The following is a 25043-nucleotide window of genomic DNA, read 5'->3' as shown; positions in this document are numbered from 1 at the left end:
AGTGCCCGCAATTCTGCTTTCCTCCTTCTGTCCAGGCAGTTTCGAACCAGATGGGGGCAGCAGAGCGCAGCTGTTTGCTGGGGAGATAACCGCATGATCTCTGTTTACTTGTTAAGAATTAGGAAAGGGAAAACACATTATGACTTAAATTTTTTTACTGGTCAGAATTCAAAAGATATCAACATTTCCAGCTGCTAAGAATGTACTAGACAAAAGCAAGAAACCATAATTTTGATATCTATGAAAAAGTAGTTTGCAATAAGCTGTTTAGAAAATGTAGAAATTTCATTGTCGGAACCCTCTGGAACCTTTCCGTTTTCTTTTTCTTCCTGTCTCTATGTCACATTCACTGATATCCGAGGAAGAAGAGAATACAGAGTTGTGGAAGGTGTTCCTATTCATGTAGGCATCATATAACCTTAAGTCCTTTGGCGAAAGTAATTCTTGGCAAACATTCCAGGACCATGTATAGGTAGAAAAGGTGTCATAAAAGGCCTCATTTTTAGTGTCTATTCCAATCAGATCTCCTCGGATCTTCCGCCAGAGGTTTAGCATGTCTTTCCGGTGCTCCAGGGCAATTCCCAAGTTATAGGCCTCTGTAGCCCTCTTCACCTGCAGTGAGGGAGCAGACATTTGCAGTAGTTACATGAACATATCTTTGACTTATGAACCACAGTTGTAGATATCCCAGGAGTTACATTCCTAGGCTAGTTGAAAATCACTGAATTTATACATTGGGTGGAACCTCTGAAGGACGTGGGAGTTAGTTGTTGATGGACAACCAAAATGTATGATTTGGGAATAATGAGATAGGACATTTTATGACAATATTAAAAACACAATAAACTAAACCAAGGAGGAAAGAGGGGTATGGAGATAGTCTTTAGATATAAAAGGGGTGTCAAGAATGGCACTCAATCCTGCCCAGGGCGGCAAGGAAGATACTGAGAAGTTCCTCAAGGATTTGGCCAGATTGAGAGGGCAGTGGTGATGGGAAGGTGTTCCAGGGAAAGGAAACAGCATAAACAAAGGGATAGAGGTAATAACACCTCTGGAGTTGGTGGGAGGCACAGGCATGCTGGTTTTGCTAAAGTGTCAAGTTTTGAAAGTGAGAGGGAAGGAATGATGCAGGTAAGGCAGGCAAGACATTGTCTGTTGTAATGGCCCTTGGACTTGATCTCAGTGAGGCTGACAGAGCCCTTTTCTTGGTGGAAATCATCCTGTGGTAAGCCAGTGTTTCTGACGGAAGTGAGACAAATCTCAATGTGCAAAAAATATAGTTAAGAAATCCTGCCCTTGTCAAGAGGGGAAGATTCATTTGTAAGCAGGACAGGGACGTCGCTGTATTTTCACGGTAGATCATAGCAGCTTTGTGGAGAAGGCGTGGAGGGGAGCAGCTGCGAGGCAGGGATGGGGGTTGGAGGGTGTTGTCCAGGCAAGACCGAGGGAGGACCTCAGTTAAGGCAGCAGTGGTAGGATGAAGGGGAAGAATTTGAAAAATCTTTGGGAGAACGTGAGTAGTCACATTTGGTTGCAGGTGGATGTAAGGAGTGAGGATGAACTATAAATTAGGATGGTTCCTGGCCTTCTAGTTTCACTGACAGGGTAGGTAGTGGTATCAACACTGAAGTCACCAAGAACCCCCAAGCGAAGAGCGAGTCTGATGCAGGTGATGAGTTTGGTTTGGACATGCAGAGTTTGGTATGCTGAGACAGTGCGGTAAAAATGCTCGTCAGGCAGTGCGAGAAGTCAAAAGTACCGGAGAGAAGTCTAGGCCAGTGACAGCTTTAAGACTTATCGGTATACAGGTGGCAGCTGAAACAAGGGGGGTCGACTGAGATCGTTCGAAGAATACTTGCCCCAGCTTTTCCTCACTTAACGCAGAGATCCCCAATGTTTGCCTTCTCCTTTGTGGCTTGCAGTACCAGCCTCCTGCAGCTTCCTGTCCCCGGATGCCCTTATCCCTACACATGCGGCCTTCTCGCTCACCCTCACTCCAAGCTCATGGAGGGCAGGAACTATGTTTTTTTTCCCTCTATGGTATCCCCTAATCCTAGAACTTTGTCAATAACTTATACATATTTACTAAATATTTATTTTATTTTATTATTTAAAATATTTACTAAATATGTACTAAATAACGTATAAATATTTACTAAACAAATGAATAGATGAATGCCTATAATGGGAAGAGCAGTAGGATGGGACTAGAACACAAAGAAATATCAAGACTAAAGGGATGAACATTCAGGAAAGAGAAGCGAGAGGAAGGGACACAGAGTCGCGAGATGCAGTGTTGGAAAGGCCAAGGAAGTAGAAAATGTCAAGGAGAGCTTGATAACTAGTGTCAAAGGCAAGAGGGAAGCAGCATGAAATATACACACCCCAGTCTGTCTCTGAGAAGCACAAAAGTTGCTAGGGCACAAAAGCAGACAGGCGGCATAGAGTTGTGGCTAAAAGTGTGGATTCCAGAGCCAAGCTGCTCATGCTTATAATTCTGGCTCTATGACTTCCTCTGTTACTTCTGCCTTTAGACAAGTCAACCTCTCTGTGCGTTGTCTATAAAATGACGATGATAACAGCACCTACCCAGAAGGAGACTGCTGTGATCAGTAAATGAATTAGCGCCCGTAGAGTACTTGTAGAGTACTTCTAGAGCACTCTGCCTGGCCCCTAAGAAGTGCACTCAAACTCTCCTTCTTCTCTTAGCTGCTGTAACCAGTTTTCACTCATCATGTATCTCTTAGCACACCACACTCACTGTGACTACTGGTTCACTGCCTTAACTATTCCCAGCATGACACAAGCAAAGGTCCCAGACACGATGCTGGGTGTCGTTCCCTGGGTGATTAGCAAGATGAATGATAACAGTTAATATGTGAATCCATTTGATCATAGAGCAAGAAGCATCATTACGATGGGTAAAAACAAGAAATGGTCTTATCTTATTTTAAAGACACAGAGTGGAAAACATATCTTTGGTCTGGGTGGTTGTGGTATTGAAGTGGAAAACATTCTGGTCGACGAGTTCTGGGAGGGCAGGCAACAGTGAATACTCACATGCTGTTTAATAGCGGCTGCGTCGGTCACGGTCCAGTTCTGCTTCTTCTTGAGTAGTTGGTCAATGGCGAGGATGTCATTTGGGTAGCCTGAGACTGGGTGGAAAGGCTTTACATTTGCAGCCTTTATTCACATTTGAAAAAACAAAGGTTGGTGATATATTTTGGGTTAAATTATACAACAAAGACATAATACACAGAAATATGTCATACTAGGAAGGGGTTTCTATGCGATTTATAAGGTTATTGCTAAGCCACTTGTCTGTTGTTTGGGGGCACCTGGTACAGCACCGTGTGTAACTGAGCCTTCAGTACATTCTCTTTCTTTTTTTTCTTTTCTTTTTTTAAAATTAATTTATTTTTTTCAGCGTAACAGTATTCATTGTTTTTGCACAACACCCAGTGCTCTATGCAATACGTGCCCTCCCTATTACCCACCTGTTCCCCCAACCTCCCACCCCTGACCCTTCAAAACCCTCAGGTTGTTTTTCAGAGTTCATAGTCTCTTATGGTTTGCCTCCCCTTCCATTTTTTTTTTTTTATAAACATATAATGTATTTTTATCCCCAGGGCTACGGGTCTGTGAATCGCCAAGTACATTCTCTTTCTTAATGATGACGCCTACTTCTGAGTAGAGACTTCTAAGTAGAGACTTCTGAGAAGACGGTTTATGTGTGGGATGGATATGGAGGGTAGAGAGGAGCCAGCTCCAGCCTCACGAAATTTCCCAAGCCATCACCAAGCACTGAAAAGTGAAGAAGGTGCCCTCCACAGAGTACAACCTGTATTACTTCCAAACTTGCCCTGGGGAACCAGCTGTCCATTTTCCCTGTTCCTGGGCTGCTGAACAATGCTGGTGGAAATCATGTAAATATGTGGATTGATTTCTTGGAAAATGTGTAGTTCCCAGTCTCACCTGGGCCCTTAGTACTACTGCTTGACCCAACTTTTCTTCACTGAATGCTGTTAATTCTGTTACAGATCTCACAGCTGTCCTCTTAGAGCCTGCTGGAAAACTGGATCTGTGCACTCCTTCGGCTAATGATTCTCTCTCCAGGACTAGCTAACATGAATTCTTTTCGCTCTTCTCTCCACCTTAGGATTTCTCTCCATTGTGTAGCCTGATTTTTCCTTTTTGTCTCCTCCGTGTGAGAGTTTTTCTTGATTTCCAAGGCCAAAGTCTCCCCCCTGAGTCTTTATTAATTCCCTTCCTGGACCATTTCCCTTGTTCTGTTGCTGGCTTCATGGGTGTGTGACTTGTGCAATCCCACAGGCCCATCTGCTTAGAAGGGCCCTGAATTTGGTTTATTGCTCTGCTGTTGCAGTCTTTAAATTCTTAGTAATTTTTGGACAAAGGGCCCTATACTTCCATTTTGCCCTTGGCTCCACAAATTACGTAGCCAGTCCTGCCTCTCTCCTATGTCTTCAGTTCCTCTCTTTTCCTGTCCTTTTACTTTCAACTTTCTTTTTTAAAAATTTATTTTAGGGGCGCCTGGGTGGCTCAGTGGGTTAAAGCCTCTGCCTTCAGCTCAGGTCCTGGGATCAAGCCCTGTGGCCGGCTCTCTGCTCAGCAAGGAGCCTGTTTCCCCCTCTCTCTCTCTGCCTGCCTCTCTGCCTACTTGTGATGTCTGTCAAATAAAGAAATAAAATCTTTAAAAAAATTATTTTATTTTTTTATTATGTTATGTTAGTCACCATACAGTTCAACATTAGTTTTTGATGTAGTGTTCCATGACTCATTGTGTATCACACCCAGTGCTCCATGCGATATGTGCTCTCCTTAATACCCATCATCGGGCTCACCCATCCCTCCACCCCCTACTTTAAAACTTTCTGTGTCATATTTTAGGTGTATCTTCTTTAAAGAACAGATATCTGAAAATTATTAAAAATCAGTCTCAGTATCCTTTTTTTTAGACTTGAAAGATGATCCGTTGTCTATTTTTCCTTAATACTTTTAATTAAACTAGTATGTTTTAATCTTTTATTGTGATTATTGATATATTTGGATTTTTCTGCTTATTCTGTTTTGCACTTTCTATTATTCCGTGTTTTCTCTTTTTTCTTGTTCTTCCCTTCTATTCAAAAGTTATTCATTATAATGATTATTCATTAAATCATTCATGATTAATTTTAATGATTATCCTCACACTTTTAACACTTATTATAAATTTAACAAAATAGAGAAAGCTTTAATTCTGAGTACCACCCTCTACAATTCCTGTGTCACTGTGGTATACAGTATTTTAGTTCGTGTTGACTAGTACCCTCCAAACCAGTGATTCTTCTTTTCTTTCTTTTTTTTTTTTTTATAAAAAATCTATTTATTTGAGCGCGCGAGAGAGCGTGTGTGCGCATGCGCGAGTGCGCCCACCCAGGAGTGTGGGGTGGGGCGGGGCAGACGGAGAGGGAGGAGACTCCCTGCTGAGTGGGGAACCATGTGTGTGGATCCATCTCAGGACTCTGAGATCATGACCTGAGCCCAAATCAAGAGTTGGATGCTTAACTTCCTGGGCCACCCAGGTGACCTTTAAATTTAAATTTAAATAGCCTCTGTGGCTACCATCATTGGAAGACTCAGGTTTAGATGGTGTAGAACCCTGAGTGTTACAGGAGAGATTTTGGCTTTTACTTTGAGTGATGTGAAAACCCGTTGGCAAATTTTGAGCTGACTTTAGCAGAGCTACTTTGGTTGCTGTGTTGAGAACAGACTGCAGAGGACGAAGACTGAACCGACCATTCAGCTACTAACACTCTCTCTGCTGGCTGATATGATTAGAGACAATCTTGCTTTTAATAAATAAAGACTTTGTATTACAATTTCCTTTCATCCAAAAGATATTGAGTCTCCTATGGGCCAGGTTCTCTTCTAGGTGATAGGGATCCCTAAGTAAAGAAATAAAGTCCTTTCCTACATGAACCTTATATTGTTGGAGAGACTGACAGTAAAGAGATACAGATCACAGGGGGAGGAGGGCTTAGTTCTGGGAAATAAATTTAAAGGGGAATAAAGTTCCCCTTATTTCCAACTTGTCAGTGATATCTACCTGTGGGTATGACTTCATCTGGAGAGATAAATTCAAAGTCTGAAGTTAAGGTCATATGTGACTGTGATACTCCTCTAGAGTCTTTTTTTTTTTTTTAAGTTTTTATTCAAATTCTGGTTAGTTAACATAAGATGTTCAACACCTGTATACAACACCCAGCGCTCATCACAACAATGTGTCCTTAATCCCTATCACCTATTTAACCCATCCTCTTACCCAGCCTGCTTCTGGTTACCATCTGTTTGTTCTCTGTAATTAAGAGTCTGTCTCTTGCTTCTCTTTGTTTCCTCTTCCCTTGTTGGTTTCGTTTCTTAAATTCCACATATAAGTGAAATCATAAGGTATTTGTCTTTCTCTGACTGACTTATTTCCCTTAGCATAATATTCTCTAGCTCTGTCCACATGGTTGCAAATGGCAAGATTTCATTCTTTATGCACAATGGAATATTGTTCAGTCATAAAAAAGATACACACACACACACACACACACACACACACACACACCCCATCTCTTCTGTATCTATTCTTGTATCAGCGGACATTTGGGCTGTTCTCATAATGTGGCTATTATAGGTAATGCTGCTAAACATTGGAGTGCATGTATCCCTTTGAGTTAGTATTTTTGTATTCTTTGGGTAAATACCTCATAGTGCAACAGCTGGGTGGTAGGGTAGTTCTATTTCTAACTTTCTGAGGACCCTCCATACTGTTTCTCCAGAGTGGCTGTACCAGTTCGCATTCCCATCAACAGTACAAGAGGGTTCCCCTTTCTCTACAACCTTGCCAGGACCTGTTTTCCCCTAAAATCTTTAAATTTTTTTTTTTTTTATTTTACTGTGGTAAGAACACTTCATGTGAGATCTATGCTTTTAACACACTTTTATGGTGTACAATACGTTTTGTTAACTACAGGCACAGTGTTGTAGAGCATATCTCTAGAATTACTCATCTTGCATAACTGAGACTGTAAGCCTGTTGATATTAGCAGCTCCCCGTTACCCCCTGCTCCCAGCCTCAGAGACTATTAAACTCTGTGCCTGGGGGGCCTTCTAAGAGGTTTCATAGTGATGTGAACACCACAGATGCCTCACTGGTCTCCAGTCAGTCTTCTGTCTCCCTCTTTTTTTAAAATGATTTTATTTATTTATTTGCACAGAGAGAGAGAGAGAGAGAGAGGGAGAGTGAGCACAAGTAGGAGGAGCAGTCGAGGGAGAAGCAGACTACCCAAGGAGCAGGGAGCTCGATGCGGGACTTGATCCCAAGATCCTGGGATCATGACCTGAGCTGAAGGCAGATGCTTAACTGAGCCACCCAGGTGCCCCTCCAGTGAAATCTTGATGTTGTTTTGCAGGCCGGGGGGCCTGTCATAAACCAGGAATAAGGCTAGAGTTTCCTCAAAGAATATCCAGAAACCAAGGCATACCTGCCTAAGACCTTAACATTCAGAGGTTGAAGGAGGCCAGAAGGTGTAGCCGGGACTGTAAGTAGTCCAAAAGCAGGATGGCCACTCCATCACAGATTGCTCCACTGAGTTGTGGACCTCTTCCTCTCATCCCATGGTGTGTGGCGCAACCACAATCTAGAGCCAGTTGAGGGAGCCCAAAATGGAGCTTCTGGTCGATAGGTTGAAGGGAGAGCAGGTGTATGTAGGAGCCGAGGGCCTTTTTATTGTTATTCTTATACTCCCCACCTCTAACCCCAAGCCTAGGGTTGTATTTTTCAGTAAGTTTAACTATTTGCTGAATTTAAATGAAGTATTTATACCTGGCCTTTAATTTAGGAATGTGGCTATGGAATCTGGTTTGAAATGTAATGACTGAAAATGTTTGTCATTAAAAAAATATTAGTTCTACAGGTGGTGGGTAATGGGGAGGGCACGTTTTGCATGGAGCACTGGGTGTTGTGCAAAAAGAATGAATACTGTTACGCTGAAAAAATAAATAAAATGGAAAAAAAATTAGTTCTAAATAAATAAAAGCTTTAAAAAAAAAAAGGGATGCCTGGGTGGCTCAGTTGGTTAAGCCACTGCCTCTGGCTCAGGTCATGATCCCAGGGTCCTGGAATCGAGTCCTGCATTGGGCTCCTGGCTCAGTAGGGAGCCTGCTTCTCTCTCTGCCTCTGTCTGCCACTCTGCATGCCACTCTGCTTGTGTGCCCTTCCCCGCCCCCGCCACTGACAAGTAAATAAATAAAGTCTTCTAAAAAAATATTAGTTCTAGGGGTGCCCAGGTGGCTTAGATGGTTAAACATCTGCTTTCAGCTCAGGTCATGATACCCCCCAATGGGCTCCCAGCTCAGCACGGAGCCTGCTTCTCCCTCTCCCTCTGCCTCTCCCCCTGCTTGTGTTTTCTCTCTTTCAAATGAATAAATAAAATCTTTTAAAACAAGTTAGTCCCGTTAAGTTAGAACTTGAAAACCTAAGTATTTAAATTAACTAATGTGGCAAAACCAAAATCTTACCTGTGTCTTCCAGTCTCTTTTATGGAAAAAATAGTTCTCAAAGAAATCCAGAGGCTCCCTTCTCCTTAGCATTTCTAATTTCTGTATGTCTTTGAATGGCTTTCCCATCACCACCCCATCCACATTAGGAAACAATGGAAAGATGGGTATTTTGGAATATGGGCTATCTGAAGGAGGACTGCACCCTTAAAAGATAAAAACAAAAATGGTATTATGAACAATGTCAGAAGGAAGAAATTCACATAAAGACATGCATGTGGTGCCTCTTTTGCTCTTTGTCTAGTCTTCTCAGTGGCCATGACTCCTCTTTTCACTCTTCTCACCCCCTCCCCATCCATAGATCCTAGGCTTCATCCAGCCTCTAGGCTTCAGGAGGATTCAGGTGAAGATGTAGATTTGCTTTCAAATGATGCCTTTGTGACAGAGGCCAGTCACTCAGAATAGGCTGTGGTCCGGCTTCTTTAGTGCTTGGCCTCTAGTATTTATTTCTGACTAGTAATATACACACAAGTCCTTTACAATAATGGGGAGGGGATAAATGGTTCTTACTCTTGATCTCTTCAAGAAATTTAAGTAAATCCTTTTCTCTCATTGTTGTGATCCGGGCAGCATTAGCAAAGGCAGCTGTGCTCGAAGCTGGAGGTGTGCAGATGTCTGGCTTCAATCTCCTTTTCCCATAACCCACAGTGTAGGGACTCCACGGCATTCCCAATGTGGTATCCTGGAATTTTCTTTGGAAATAGCTAAAAAAAGAAAAAAAGTAATTCAAGAATGAATAGAAAGTGCTATATAGTCCTACTGAAAAAGTGCCTTAGTATTGGACAAAAAAAAAAAATTCCAGTTGCAAGTTATATGCTGAATACACTAATTCTTTTTAAAAAGATCATTTATTTATTTGAGAGTGAGAGAGAGAAAGAGAGCAATCGAGCATGAGCGGGGGGGGGGGAGGGGGGGGAGGATCAGAAGGAGAAGCTGACTAAGCAGGGAGCCCAATGTGGGGCTTGATCCCTGGGACTCCAGGATTATGACCTGAGATGAAAGCAGACACTTAACCAACTGAGCCAACCAGGCATGCCTCCCCCTCTTATGATTTCTTAACTACCATCTTAACTACCAAATCTAACTCCACTTTTTCAGTCCTGAATTCCCTTGGCCTCACTTTAGCATTTAATCCTGGGGGAAGTCTGTCCTGGTTTGGACTTCTCTGTGGCCCGGGCTTGGCCCGGGCTTCTCTGACTTCACACTATCCTGTTTCCCTTCTTGATGACTAATGTTTCCTTTGTTGACCCCTCTTTTTCTTTCCATTCCACAAGCGAATTCCTTATGGTTCTGTCCTCAGTCTTCTGCTTCTTTGTGCCCCCTCCCCAGCCTGGGGACAGAGAGAAGGGCACGGTTACTAGGCAGGTTTAGGAGGTCAAATAGGCGGGATTCCGTGATTAGTTAGATGTGGGGAGTGACAGGACAGTGGCAGCTGAGGATGCTGGGTCTTCGGCAGTTGGATAAACACAGTGAGATGGTGGACCATTCACTGAGATTTGGAACCCAAGTGGAAGAACTAGTGGAAGTAGGGGTGGGTGAAGGAGGACATTAGGTTTTGACATTTTGAGTTTGAGGTACCTATGGGACTACCCAGGAGGCAGATGGAAACTCTAGAGGGGGATCTGGGCTAGGTATACAGCCTGACCTTCCCCATGCCTTGTTCTCCTTGCCTGTCAGTGGGATGTTGGAAACTATCTCACAGTGTTGAAGTAGTGATTAAATAAGATCATTCAACAGAGAGTTATTGAGTGTAGGTTTTTTTTTTTTTTTTTCCTAGACACTAGGGATATAATAGTGAATAAAACAGACAAAAATAATCCCTGCTCTCTTGGAGCTTACATTCTAGCATGAGAAAACACATTACAAGCAAAATAAGTAAGTAAAGTACATACTATATTAGAAGGTGATAGATAGTATGGAAAAATAGAGAAGGGGAGATGGGGAATGGTAGGAGGGCTGAATTTTAGATAGGGTGGCCAGAGAAGGCCAGAGAAGGCCCTACTGAGATGACAACATTTGACAAAGACCCGGGGGTGGTTTTAAAAGGATCATCTGGTGCTGTAGGCGTCAAGGCTTCAGCTAGGCAGAGGGAGTGTTGAGAATAGACTGTGGAGTGGGCAAGTCACAGGGGTGGGAGTCAAAAGGTGCAAGCAGGGAGACCAGTTAGGAGACAGTAATCCAGGAAAAAGCTAATGCATGTAAAGTGCACACTCACAACTCTGCACGTAACACTCAAAAACTGTTGTAGTCAACCACGGGAACACCTATCAAATTCTACCATATCCAGTTCGAGACTGGCTTTCTTGGAAACTAAATGAATGAACTTTGCCACTCATTGGACAGTTAATTATGTGATATATTTTGTGTCCTTTCACTTTTGTATATTTAGTAAGTATTTTATATTTACTTATGGCTTTTTCTCTCAGTTTATATTTTAATTTCCTCAAATGCAAATTCTACATATTAAACACTTGTTCTCCTTAGAAACCAGGTATATGAAAAGTAACAACATAATCGTCATGGTAATAAAAACACCAACATTGGCTGAGATTTCCCGAGAGGCAGTCTAGGGGGGTGGATAAGAGATGGGTTCTGGAATCAGACTGTTGTGCTAAAATCTAGGCACCATTGCCTCTTGGGCAAGTTACTTAACTACTTGTACTACAGGTTTTTCATCTGTAAAATGAGGATAATAGTGCCCATTGAGGAGGTGAGGATTAAAGCAGATAATATGTTTGTTCTATGACTATGCTAGCTACTTCTGCATAATAATAATATTTACTGAGCTCCAGGAATATTTATTGGACCACTTCACCTGTATTATCACATATCCCCCACAACTGCCCTATAAGTAGGTATTATTATTATTTTAAGGTAGGGATTAATATTGTTGTTCCCATTTTTTGGTCCCATTTTATAGGCGAGGAAACCAAGGCTGAGAAGTTAAGCAGTGTGTCAAATTTGTGTACCAACAGCAGGCATTTAATAAATGCCTTTGAAATGGAATGAAGAATAGAATTTTGTGTACCCGCTGGTTCCACATCTGACAAATATAGGATAGCACAGAGAGATTATCCACTGAGGATTCTGAAAACATTCTGTATTTTTAAGTCTAAAAGGGGAAGCAGAATGCTTTGAAAGAAGATGAGCCAAGGATATTCACATCATCCTTGAATAACAGCAATTATATTGAATAATAGCAATATTCAATATCTATAATACAATGATATAAATAGTTTGACGAAATTTATCTTTCGTGGTATTTGCTGGAATAAAGCATGTTTGGGTGTGAGAATGTTTCTTCGTCTTCTAGTCTCAAGTCCAGTTCGGGCTCAGCTCCAGTCCTCGGCTGCTTTGGGAGGTCTAAAATTGATCTACGTCATCACAGAGTCAAAAGATCTCTTGGGAGCCCCTGGTGGTTCCAGCATGAATGGGAGTGTCTTCCAAACTAGAGTTCCAAGCCCACCCAAAGTCATCCCTTATTCTTCTGGGATTCTCTAGTCTAGGGTAAGAGTCTGAACTTCCTTGGCTATCTTAGGCCCTCAGTGGGCCCTGAGATGGTCTGAGGTCAGTCTCGCAATTTCAGAGTTAGCACAGCTGGGATGAAGGAATAAGGTCTCATGCAGCATGTGAGCTTTGCCACAGACCCTTCCTCCTTTGTTTTGGAGCAGACCTGTGGAGTAGGATGTTAATCAGAGGTGGCTGCCTTGTAAATATCCTCATAAGTGCTTCTGAGAAGGCCAATTTTACCCTTCTTTGCCACTTACCTTACTATTTCCATTATAGCCCTTCTGGGTAAAGCGGAAGTCTCTACAAGCTTTGATAGGATTTCAAACAACAGGATCCCTGGGTTGCTGGCTAAATCTAAACATTTCTCCTTTTCTGGAACTATAAGGGGAAAAAAAATTCAAAGTGGCTTCTGAAAAAAAATCTGTCAAAAAAAGTCATAAGCTGACAGTCTTTTTAGTCTATTTACAATATTAATACCGAGCCAGGAACTAGAGAATTATAGAAAAACATTAAAAATTTGTTCTATTTGGTAGAAAGGTCATTTTGATTACTGAACAGACACAATAATCATTAAAAGGTGCTTTTAGTTCTATGACTTCTAAGTAAATATTGACTTGTAAGTTAATACATTTAACATAAACATGATTTATGTATTAAGGACTATTGTCTCGTTCTTCTGGGGAAAGGAATTGCTGATAAACGTGCCTCAGGCTTGCAGGCAAGCCCTCGTTACTACAATAGTACTTGAAGCAGTAGCTTCTGTCTCTTCTAAGGACAGTTCACAGCCTGTGAATGAATGTATTTTCGAAAGCATACACAGTATTTGGAATTTGGAATGTATTTACCCCGAAAACACGATACGAATTGCGGTTAATTTTTCCAAGGCAGACTGTTAAACTCATAAACAAACCATCAGAGGACTAATAACAGTATGTCAAGGACATGTCTACATCACTTATGACCTTGTGTGAGATCACGCTCTCTAGCTTCCAGCCGACTCTCCTGTTCTCACACTGAGGGCAGACTTCCTCGGGGTGAGGAAGATATTTTTTAGGAATAGTGAATTATCGATGCCCCAAATTTTCAGGAGAGAGAACATTTTTCTTTTTCTAAAAAAAATTGTTTTCCATATGTAAAGGGAATACCTCCCAGAGTAGCACATGCACCGGGTAAGGAATATTATAAGAGGGGACCGAATTTTTCTACACTATTCCCAATGTTCCGCATCGGAGACCAAAAAGCAGTGTCTCCTGCAGAAGGACTTGATGTATTTAAGTTAAAATTCTAAAATTGTATCAATTTGCTTAGCAAATATTGTTTTGGAGCTCCTGCCAGTGTACATCTCCCTCACTTGTCCCTGCTCGGAGGCCTAGAGGAATAGTGGTTACTATGCGGCCAATCGCAGCCACACCAGTGCCACGTTCAGCAACATCTCTACTCACCCACAGCTTTCAGGAAGCGGTTCTTATCTGTTAGGACTTTTATGAAGTCTGAGAAATTCACCTTTCCGTCTTCTGCAACAGAAATCAAAGGCTCAGAACAAGGATATCAGATGAGTTTTAGTCATCAGATCATATACTAAATAGAGAACGAAAACACACGGGACTGTCCAATGCTTAGAGTCAGACTGCACGTTAAGGCTGCACATGTGCTCAGGGAAGCACTGGTCTTCTTCAAGTGGTTTTGGCACCGTTAGGCGAGTCACCCACAGTCGCCAGAAGCAATCGTGGGGTCCAAACACCAAACTAGGGGCCCCCAGCCCCTGCAGTCCTATCCACTCACACCTTTTTGAGAGACTTGCCATTTTTGCAAGAAATCCACTCCTGCTTTCCCACTCCCTTCTTACCTCTAATATTTCTGTTATTCTAAAACCCCCAAATTGTACCCAGTCTCCTCTAACTGGGATAGTACTATTAGAGGCAGGTGTGCATGTTTTGAGGCAAGAACAGGAAAATTGGGCAGAGTTAGTGGCAACAAGTGACACCTTAATTAACTGGTGACACTGATTCACACATGGAACTTATGCTAATTAAACGGGGCACTGGCAATTGGGTGGGGAGAGGTGAAGGGGAGATAATTTGCTGACTATATATTCCACATCAGCTCGGGTTATAATCACTAGGTCTGTATATTCAAAGGAAATATTATCTAAAATTTTAAAAACTATCAACGTAAATGCTGTGGCATTTGCAATTCAATATAGGTGGGCTCCATGGATCAAAGGAAGATTTGTACTAACGTGATTCAAATGGAAACAAAGGGCTTGGGTTTTCTTGGTAATGTGTCATTTTTTGAAATTGTCAATGCCTTTGTATCTGTTATTTCAAGGCACCCTCCAAAGTGTACATCACGATAGGTAATCTGAATTTAATGTTGAAATGTGATAATAATTTTTAGTTTCCACACAGGATTTTTCAAAGAATAGTCTACTTAGTAGCATTAGATTTTTTTTTTTTGCATTAATTTGATTTTGTAACTTGTACACATACCTTACTGATATCCTTAGAGAGGAACACATATATGTACTTTTGATAATGAAGTTTACTTCTGTTTTTATAATCATTGAAAGAAAAATATGTATTTGTAAAAAGCTTTTATGAGAAAAATAATTACAAGTTAAAGTACTCACGATCAATATCAGCACATCTTAATTCATTATAGACATCATGCTTGGTTAGATTCATTCCCAGCTTAGCTAAAGTGCACATCATTCCATGTAAATCAATACAGCCAGTTTTATCCTTGTTAAAGAAATTGTAGGCATCTTGGAAGGCTGAGGAAATGTAATTAAGTCAGTTGGGCAGTTATTCAAGAATAAGTACATATTCTAATGGAATGTAGACTGACTATATAGTTGACTATAGGACTGACTATATAGTTGACTGGACATCATGTTCTGAAAAGGTATTGAGAGAAAAATGAGTACTTAATAGACATTTCATATAAGGGACAGTGTCCTTCCATGAGATTTGATTTGGAATAAACTACTTGGTGGAAAACAAAATACGCTGGTAAAATGGTCTTTGAAAGCTGTCCACACCTTAATTCCTGGAATCTGTGAATGTATTACTTCCATGACAAAAGGGACTTTGTTGATATAATTAAGATATATTACCCTGGATTACTGAGTGGGCCCAATCTAATCACAGGGTCCCCTGGGCCGCTAGAAGCAAGAGAGATGTGGCAGAAGGAGAGATCAGAGAGATTCAAAGCATGACAAGGACGCTGTTGTTGGTTTGAAGATGGAAGGGACAATGTGACCTGGGACACAGATAGCCATCAGGGGCTGAGAGAGGCTCCTGGCTGGCAGCTAGTAAGGAAATGGGACTTCAGCCCTAGCCACAAGGAATTAGGTTCCATCAAGAACCTGAAAAAGCTTGGAAGCAGATTTTCCTTCAGAGTCTCTTTTTTTAAAAGACGTTATTTGTCAGAGAAGAGAGAGAGAGAAAGTGAGAGTGAGAGAGAGAGAGAGCGCGCGCGCACAAGCAGGGGGAGGGGCAGGCAAAGGGAGAAGCAGACTCCCTGTTGAGCAAGAAGCCCATGTAGGATTCAATCCCAGGACTCTGGGAACATGATCTAAGCTGAAGGCAGATGTTTAATCAACTGAGTCACCCAAGCATCCCCCTTCAGAGCCTCTTGATAAGAAGCCAGGCTGGCCAGTTCCTTCATTTTGACTTTGGAAGACTGGGAGAAGAAGAACTAGTCAAGCCCACTTGGACTTCTGGTCCACAGAACTGTGAGATAATAAATTTGTGTTGTTTTAAGCTGCTAAGTTTGTGGCAATTTGTTATGGCAGCAACAGAAAACTGATGCACTACAATGGACCTAAATTATATGCAGGTGAATGTTTTGAATAGACTCAATGTTTTTTTCTAAGACATATGCAGGGTATTAACTTGGAGCCTAAATTAGACCTGTATTTTCTTTTCTTCTCTCTTTTTTTTAAAGGATTTTATTTATTTTTTATTTGACAGTGATCACAAGTATGTAGAGAGGTAGGCAGAGAGAGAGAGTTGGGGAGGGAGCAGGCTCCCTGCTGTGCAGAGAGCCTGATATGGGGCTTGATCCCAGGACCCCAAGATCATGACCTGAGCTGAAGGAAGAGGCTTTAACCCACTGAGCCACCCAGCACCCCTAGACATGTATCTCCTAAAATTTGTGAATGAAGAAAAACACCCAGAACAAAGTATATCTCCAAGGGCACCAGAAGAAAACCCATTTCATGTCAACATTCGAGTGTTAGCATCTGGATGTGTGAGAGTGATTTGCTCTATAGAGATTTAATGATAGCCTTATGAGTGTGTGAGTGGGTAATACCTTTCTCCCTTGGTTGAAGACAGGCTTCTCTAGGGCTGGCGTCATCTCTGACTTGTAATTTCCCCCAGTATTTCTAGCATGTTAGGGTATGCCTTCTATGTGCCAGGTGCTGCTCCCAGTGCTAGGATACATTAGTGCAGACAGAGATCTCTGCCCTTGTATGGATGTAATGAATAGGGAAATTGGATTGCATGTTAGAAGGTTAGAAGATGTAAGTGCTCTGCAAAAAAGACGAAGTAATGGAGTTGGGGGGGGTAGTTGGGAGTTCTAGGGTTTGAGGGATAGGTTGCTGTATTAATAACTGAGATGGGAGCAAAGACTTGATGGGGGTGAGGGAGTGGATTTCTTGGAGAGGAGAGGACCAGAGAGAGGGAAGAGCTAGAGCAAAAGCACTAAGGGGAACGGGCCTGGCATGTTCCAGGAACAGCGAAGAGGGTAATGTGGCTAGAGCAGAGTGAGCAGCAGCAGCAGAATAAGAGAGGTCAGAAAGGTAATGTGTGTGTGTGTGTGAGTGCACGCGCGTGCATGGTAATGTTTAACAATTTAAATTCTATTTTATTTTTGCAAAATTTATGGTTTGTTTTTAAAAGGTTTTAAAAGAGAATGAGCACAGAGCACAAGTAGGGGAGGGGAGCAGAGTGAGAAGCAGACTCCGCACTGAGCAGCCCGATGCGGGGCTTGATCCCAGGACCCCAAGATCACAACCTGAGCCAAAGGTAGCCACTTAACGGACTGAGTCACCCAGGGGCCCTTTAAATTTTGTTTTAGATTGGTGTTGGATATAGTTGCAAAGATAGCCCAGAGAATTCGCAGGTCCCTCATCCAGTTTCACCTAACGTTAGCACCTTACATTACTGCGGTACATTTACTGCATTTAAGAAGCCCATTGGTGTAGTGCTCTTAACTAAACTGTAGACATTGATCAGGGTTCATCAGTTTTTCCCTAAGGCCCTATTTCTTTTCCAGGATCCCATCCAGGATGCCATATTACATTTAGATGTCACATCTTTTTAGCCTCTTTTCTGTAACAGTTTCTCAGACTTTTCTTGTTTTGGGTGACCTTGACAGTTTTGAGGAATATTATTCAGGTATCTCGTGGAAGTCCTTCAGTTTGGGGTTTTCTTGTGGTTAGCCTGAGATGATGGATTTTTGGAAAGAAGGTGACCAAAGTGAAGTACCACTCTCATCATCGTATCAAGGCTACGTATTGCCAAAGTGACTTATCACCCATGATGTTTATCTTGATTACCTGGCTGAGGGAGTGTTTGTCAGGGTTTTCCACCGTAAAGTAACTTCCCTCCTTTCCATATTTTACTCTTTGGAAGCAAGTCACTAAGGGAAGTCCAGACTCAAGGGACAGAGGGCTGGGGGCAGGGGGATTTATGTTCCACCTCCTGGAGGAGGTAATATCTCCATGCATTATTTGGAATTCTCTTGTAAGAGAGATTTGTCTCTTCTTCATTAAAAAATTCAGTCATTTATTTCTGTCAGTATGGACTTGCAGGTATTTATTTTGTACTTTGAGTTATAACCCAATACTATCTTATTTATTGTATTTTTGTTGCCCATATTGCTCTAGCTTTCAGCATTGTGAACGCTTTGAGGTTGGCCTCTGCATCCCTTTGAAAAGTTCCCGTGTCCTGTTGTTTTTTTGTCCTATTGTTTTTATTGTTTTCTGTCACTATAAGATGTCCCAGGTTTGTCTTGTTATCCCTGCCTGGGCCCCAGAATTGGCCGTTTATCCAAGCGACTCTGCTGTCACAGGAGGCTGGCATCGGAAGTCCAGATCTGGGGGCTGGGTCTGTGTGCTGCTGCGGGGTGTCACAGCTTTAAGTCCTCTCAGCAGACAGAGCTAGGAAGTACGTGCGTGAATACTAACACACGTATACACACACACATTTACTTCTTGATCCATCCATCTGTATCCATATGAAGTTAAACCTGAGTTCACATGAGTTCACAGTAATGTCTCAAACCCAAGCCAGTATCACTGGTTCACGTTAGCCTTCTCCCCTGGTTTATCTGTAACTGTCCACTCCAGCAGCGGGAAACTTGGCTCCCACCATCTACCATCCATCTACTGAGCTATTCATCCTAGTAGACACGTACAACAGTTTCAGAATTGTTATGCTGTCCTCCTAATGAGAAACAACTGTACTGGCTAGAGTACGTGGTTTATGTATAGATCCTCTGGTGTTCAGTCTTAAGAGTTTCTAGTCAAAACACCATTTTCGAAGTTCCTGAGGTCAGCTCCTTCCCTTACCCCCACACGACTCATGATTTAACAAGATCATTCTGGCTTTTGTTAGACAAACAGACTTTTGTAAGGGTTTGGGCAGAAGAATGGAGATTAGTGTCAGGGGCTGTTGTGGGTGAGCAGCAATGTGCCTCAGACCACGGCTGTAGCACAGGTGGTAGGAATTGGCTGCTTCTAGATATATTTTAAAGGTAGAGCCAATGAGATTTCCTGATGGACTGACAGGTAGGTTGAGTCAGAAGAGTCAAGGATGTCTCCAAGATTTCTTCCAGAGCAGTGAAAGGAGATGCCAAAGGCTGTGGGTAGAGCATGTTTTAAGAGTAAGAGGACGTGGGGAAGAGCCACTGTTTGGTGGGTGTGGTGGTTCAGTTTGGGAAGAGGACAATGTCTGGAGGTGGATGTGGTGGTGGCTGCAGAACTTGTGAGTATATTTAATGCACTGACCTGTACATACATACTTGAAAATGGTTAAAATTGTATTTAAAAAAAAATATTTTATTTATTTATTTGAGAGAGACAGAGAAAGAGAGCATGAGCACGGAGAGAGGCAGGCAAAGGGAGAAGCAGATTCCCTGATGAGCAGGGAGCCCGATGTGGGACTTGATCGCAGGACCCTGGGATGATGACCTGAGCTGAAGGCAGATGCTTAACTGACTGAGCCACTCAGGTGCCCCTAAAATTGTAATTTTTATGTTACATGTATTTTATCACAATAAAATGAGTATGAGGAGCATATCAGGAGTTCCATTTTGGACATGTTGATTTTGGGTGTCTATTAGACATTCAATTGGAGCTGTTGAGGAGACAATCAGATATGAGCTTGGAGCTGGGGACAGAGGCGTGGGCTAGACATATACATTTGAGATTTGTTAGCATATAGTGTTTAAAACCTGTTCCTTCCTCAGAAACCACAGGAAAGGCTCTTGCCCACTTCCCCCTACTTGCCTCCTGACTGACTATGGCGCTGTGTGGCCCTTCCTGCTGTCCTTTGCCTCTTATTTCTAGAGATCTATGAACATAAAATACTTCTTCTTTGACAGTCATTTCTGTGTCTGTATGTCTGATAATACCTGATTAAAATAGATCCTGGGTTGGGGGGTGCCGGGGTAGCTTGGTGGGTTGAGCGTTTGACTCTTGGTTTTGGTTCTAGTCTCAGGGTGGTGGGATTGAGCCCCGTGTCAGTCTCTGTGCTCAGCATGGAGTCTGCTTGAGATTCCCTCCCTCTGCGTTCCCCCCCCCTTAAATAAAATAAATACAATCTTAAAAAAAAAAGATCCTGGGAACCCTTAATACAAGCACCAGTGGGGGCACCTGGGTGGCTCAGTGGGTTAAGCCTCTGCCTTCGGTTCAGGTCATGATTTCAGGGTCCTGGGATCCAGCCCTGCGTTGGGCTCTCTGCTCAGCAGGGAGCCTGCTTCCCCCTCTCTCTGCCTGCCTCTCTGCCTACTTGTGATCTCTCTCTGTCAAATAAATAAATAAAATAAAAATCTTTAAAAAAATACAAGCACCAATGTATATGAATGTATGTTAGGAACCTTACAATTTCAGAAGGCTATAAACAATATTATTAAGGCATTTTGCTCAGTTTAATGATGAAAAATGTAATCCTGATTTTGATAATCTTTTGTGTTTTTCAAGCCAGCTTTCTCAACAATATAGGTGATTCTTAAATTTCTGTTTTGCTTTCAGTTGGTTCCAAACTTGGAGGGGTGATGCACTAGCCTTCCAGAACCCAAGCACAGCCATGCTTGACTTTCTCTTTCTTTCTTTCCTTTTTTTCTGTTTCTTTTTTCCAGGGAGTCATGTTTTCCCTTTCCTTTGGGCCTTTGCAGAGTCCACTCTTTCTGCCCAGAACACTTCTTTTGCACTATTTGTCTCCTACTTATTATCCCACCTTCTCTGGGACTCCCCTCGTACCCTCCCAAGACCAAGTCAGGTCTTTCTTTTATGCTCCTGAAATACTTTATACTTCCCCATCATAACTTGTGTTATACTGTGATTTAAATGTTTCAGTCAAAAATTCATGATTTAATGGCCTGACTTCCCTGAAGGATTCCTTATCAGGGCAGTGACCATATCTGACTTGTTACTTGTTATGTTTCCCATGCTTGGTATACTGTGGGCTTTAAATAAATATTTGCTGTTTGGACTAATAAACTACAGCAAGTTTTGCTATTTATACTGCCCCGTTATTTGATTTCTATTTGACTTTGCATTTGTTCTTTTATATGCTCACGAGTTCTTATTTGAATAAAAATATTTGATCAGGATTATCCAAATTCTAGGAAGATGTCTGTTTGAAAGTAGTCTCTCTTCCTTCTCACAAATTAGACATTGAATTAGAACTTTTGCTCTAAAAGGCAGAGTTGTACAGATGACTCTTGAAACTGCAGATCTCTCTTAGAGAAGAAAATGGTCAGATTTATCAAGGGGCATTAGTTGATGCTTTCATCTGAGGGCTTATTGTCATTACCTTGCATTTGTGAAGCATTCAGCTTCTTTTCTTTGCTTTGGCAGGGGAGAGATCCTGGTAAATCTTTATCCCTGAACAAAAGACATGAAAAGATTCAGTACATACATGAAACCTGCAAATATTAGTTCTATTCATCAGTTTTTGCTGAATGAAATGACTGTAAGCATCACAATATATCCAGAGTCTCACCTCCTAAGGGACCTGTTACTGTCACCTGTCAATAGTTATAGGAGGGACAGTGAGGAAATGCTGGCCAGTGAGGTCCACATCTGTTCTATACCTGTTCCTTGCTCTTAAAATATCTGATTTTCTCCATTTTACAAATGAGGAAACTGAATCTCAGAGGGATTAAATAACTTGTCCCAAATTGCACAGATAACAGGTGAGAGTCATGGGATTCAAACTCAGGTTTATCTGACTTCAAAGCTCAAGGATATAAGCCCTACATTATTCCTATTGCTAGAGATAGACGTTGTTTCAAATTTTCAAGTGGTATAAATACTCTTACAGTGAATATCCTTATACTGAAAGCTTTGTAACGATAGTTATCTTATGACTTTAACTGCTAAACTATATTTTTACCAGCATATTAGATAGAGGTAGATATATCTACAACTACATCTATAACTTATATAGCATCTATATATGTATCAACCATCTATCATCTGCCTGTCTGTCTGTCTATCTATCTATCATCTGAGACAGAGAGTACTTCTGGAAACTCTGGAACCCTGGGTGACTTTTCATTTTCTCAGAAAAAAATCTGGAAAAAGAGAAAATTGTATTAATACTTTGGGTATATTTTGTATAGATCTGCAGGAGGTTGTTAGTTTAGGAACATAAAAATATATTATGCAAAATTGAGTTTGCTTATAATATGGTCATTTAAAAGGAGACTTAGGTAATCATGATTTTAGAAATTAAAAAATATTTAGCTTTGATACTAAACTGAAAATTTTAACATGGAATCTCTGAGTTTTTGTTTTTACAAGAAGCAGTTAAAAAAGTGAAGCAGGAAGAAATACTAAACATGGTGCGTTTAAAAAGTTATGGTTTATGAATTTAGGATCCTCTAGAGTACCTAGTAGGTTCAACTCATTTTCAAAGACAGACCTAGTAAAACTGGGATGATAAGGTCTCAAAATGCACCATTCCTTTTTGACATGGAATTTTACCTAATTAGTCTTATTTTCTCTGCTTTTACTACCACTGATTTCTTCTTCTGATGTTTCTGTTCTAATCACCTATCTGAACTTCTGAAAACTCAAGTTGGCCATTACTCAGATATGTTATTTTATATTTGCTGTATGTCTAAATATAAACAAATTTCTTTTGCATGATATAAAAGTTTCAGTAGATGGAGAAATATGGAGTTCTCAAGAAGCAAGAGGAAAGTAGCAGGCCAGGCAGTATGAAGTCTTTATTAGCTACATTAAAAAAAAAAAAGGATACTCTTGGCAGAATTTCAAATCGTATCTTGGCTCACACAATCTTTTTATTTTATAATGTTTCAAAGGCTTGAAGTACCTTAGATTTGGAATGAGCTCAGTCTAGCTGCTCATCTCATGTAGGAATTCCCTCTATGTGTGGTATTGTCAAGACTTTGCTTGACTACTTTCAATGACAAGGATGTCACTAGAGAGACAGCTCCTAATGCAGGGCAAGGGAACAATGAGATCAAGGGATTTGGCGGCTGTAAGGTTTTCTTACCCTCATCCCTCGAAAGAGTCAGTAATCTATTCTTGTAGCAGTGGCGTAGTCAAGGGCTCTAGGGGAAATACTCTCAAAGTCGCCTAGAAAATGGATGTTTTGAGAGAGAAGAGAGGCTTTTCTTCTTATGCTCTGATAAAATATAGATCAGGATCTTATTTTCAGTCATTAGTGACTTTGGTTTATGGAATTTGTATTGTATGTATGGTATTTTGTATGTATGTATGTATGTATGGTTTATGGAATTTGTATTGTATGTATGTATTGTATGTATGGAATTTGGTGTATGGAATTTGTAGTTATCAGGCTGAGAAAAAAGCTAGTATTAGTGTCACAGGCAAATCTCCCTTCTCAATTTTAGCTCAAGGTTAGTCATGACTAACCCAGATTTCGTTTTCCTGGCCGTGTTTGAGCTATAGACCTTTTCTCTACACTGACTTGCTTAGGAGATTAGGTCTTCTTCCTGTTCCTCTAACTTCGTTCTCCTTTAAATTGGCACTCAAAATATCTCAATGTATTATACTGACAACTTCTTAAACCCTCCAGGATATTCTGATCCCCTACACAAAAATTCCCTCTCATTTGGGGGAATAGGAAAGAGAACTTTTTGTTTCTCCAATCTAAAAGGATACATATCCTTTTCTTTTCATAAAAAAACCCTTTATCTTTAATTCATATATTTGGTTTTATAACTAAATTTACCACAGCATACTTGAAGAGCCATCTAACTTGTTTACTCACAGACTTTATGGGTATTTAAAATATTTATCACCTTAATAATTCTTCACCTTAATCTATTCGAGGCACCTATGGCTCATCAGTTGGGTGTCTGACTCCTGATTTTGGCTCAGGTCATGATCTCAGGGTGATGAGATCAAGCTCGGAGTCGGGCTCTATGCTCAGAGCAGAATTGGCTTGAAATTCTCTTTGCTCTCCCTCTGCCCCTCCCCCTGCTCATGCATGTATGTTCTCTTTCTTTCTAAACTAGTAAAAGATTTTATTTATTTGTCAGAGAGGGAGAGAGAGAGAGAGATATCACAAACGGGGGAGTGGCAGGCAGAGGGAGCAGTAGGCTCCCTGCTGAACAAGGAGCTCAACCCCAGGACCTTAGGATTATGACCTGAGCTGAAGGTGGACACATAACTGACTTGACCCACTAGGTGTCCCTAAATAAGTAAAATCTGAAGCAAAAAAAAAAAAATTCTTTACCTTAATCTATCCCCTGAATACATTCATTACTTACCTCTTGCCACGGGAACTGGGTACTTTAGTTAGAGGATTCAGCTTAAGTTTTGCTTTAATGTCAGAAACTGCCATGGGGCCAATAACTCTGTCTGGAATTCAGATACAAATAGGATCAAATCACAGATTAATTCTTCTATTTTCTTTTGCAACTTTCCTAGCTCAAGATCTAGAGTTTGAAGTCCAGAGCCTTGAGGAATGCTTATATGCGCAAATTCAAGTTAAAGGTGTGTGCAAAGTTGGAAGGCCGTGTGGAAGGACCACTTCACTGCCCTAAGATCTCGATGCAAAATGTCTTATCATTGTCTCCCCCCCTTCAAATAATGTCATTCTGATCATATATAAAAATAAGTGATACCATGCGACATAGATAAAGCATCCTGGAAATATGTGCAAAAATCTATTTAAATAAATAAAGACAAAATTCATTTTTGAAATCAGTAGAACATTTCATGTTAAAATCGACAGAGAATAAAATGTTACAGCATCTTTAAAGTATTTACCTGATTGTTTATGTCTTAGATACCTGCCTGGTAATAAATAGATTTTTCAGAATTTCCTTCTGGGAAGTCCGGCCCTCCCCTGTCAGTTCTTAGGAATTCACTGTATGGGAACTCATTTGGTAGGAGCAGAGGTGGGATACAATGCCGTTTTGCCAGTCTAGACCTTCCTGGATGCACTTTTAACCACTAGAGCCTCCCTAGTCCTCCCTTTCCACTTCAGTAGCCTATGGACTAGAAGATGGGTTGGTAAGGCTTCCCCCGTTTATTGTTGGTTTTACCTCTCCAACTGCCATTTTCAAAGTGTAGACTGTACTAGGTGGTTCACTGACAAGAATACTGGATTGCCGATTTAGGAATGATAGACAAATACTACGAAACCACAAAGAAAAAGTCTTTGAATGTGTCATTACAGATTGGTCCATTTTCC

At 41.2% G+C, this 25043-nt stretch overlaps 2 protein-coding genes across 2 annotated transcripts in view; one reads left to right on the top strand and one right to left on the bottom strand.

Moving 5' to 3' along the window:
* LOC123929308 (40S ribosomal protein S24-like) overlaps positions 1 to 25043 on the top strand; it is a 576828-nt gene that overhangs the window by 202085 nt on the left and 349700 nt on the right. The gene's annotated exons all lie outside the window — the stretch shown is intronic.
* Positions 250 to 24197, bottom strand: EFCAB3 (EF-hand calcium binding domain 3). The gene is made up of 9 exons (XM_045985399.1): positions 24115 to 24197; positions 21162 to 21232; positions 14744 to 14887; positions 13557 to 13628; positions 12372 to 12492; positions 9115 to 9308; positions 8566 to 8750; positions 3061 to 3183; positions 250 to 612 (listed from the first exon to the last, which is right to left on the bottom strand). The coding sequence occupies exons 1-9, from the start codon at positions 24186 to 24188 to the stop codon at positions 286 to 288; spliced, it is 1311 nt and encodes a 436-aa protein (XP_045841355.1). The 5' UTR covers positions 24189 to 24197; the 3' UTR covers positions 250 to 285.

This window comes from Meles meles, chromosome 18 (assembly GCF_922984935.1).
Source record: "Meles meles chromosome 18, mMelMel3.1 paternal haplotype, whole genome shotgun sequence".
In the NCBI taxonomy this organism is placed as follows: Eukaryota; Metazoa; Chordata; class Mammalia; order Carnivora; family Mustelidae; genus Meles; species Meles meles.
This window is presented reverse-complemented; position numbering and strand designations above follow the sequence as displayed.

Coding starts and splice junctions, on each gene's coding strand:
- EFCAB3 (XM_045985399.1), bottom strand. CDS start 24,188: ATGGCAGTTTCTGACATTAAAGCAAAACTTAAGCTGAATCCTCTAACT. Junction 21,233..24,114: donor CCCAGTTCCCGTGGCAAGAG/GTAAGTAATGAA, acceptor TCTTTTGTTCAG/GGATAAAGATTTACCAGGAT. Junction 613..3,060: donor CAGCCGCTATTAAACAGCAT/GTGAGTATTCAC, acceptor CCCTCACTGCAG/GTGAAGAGGGCTACAGAGGC.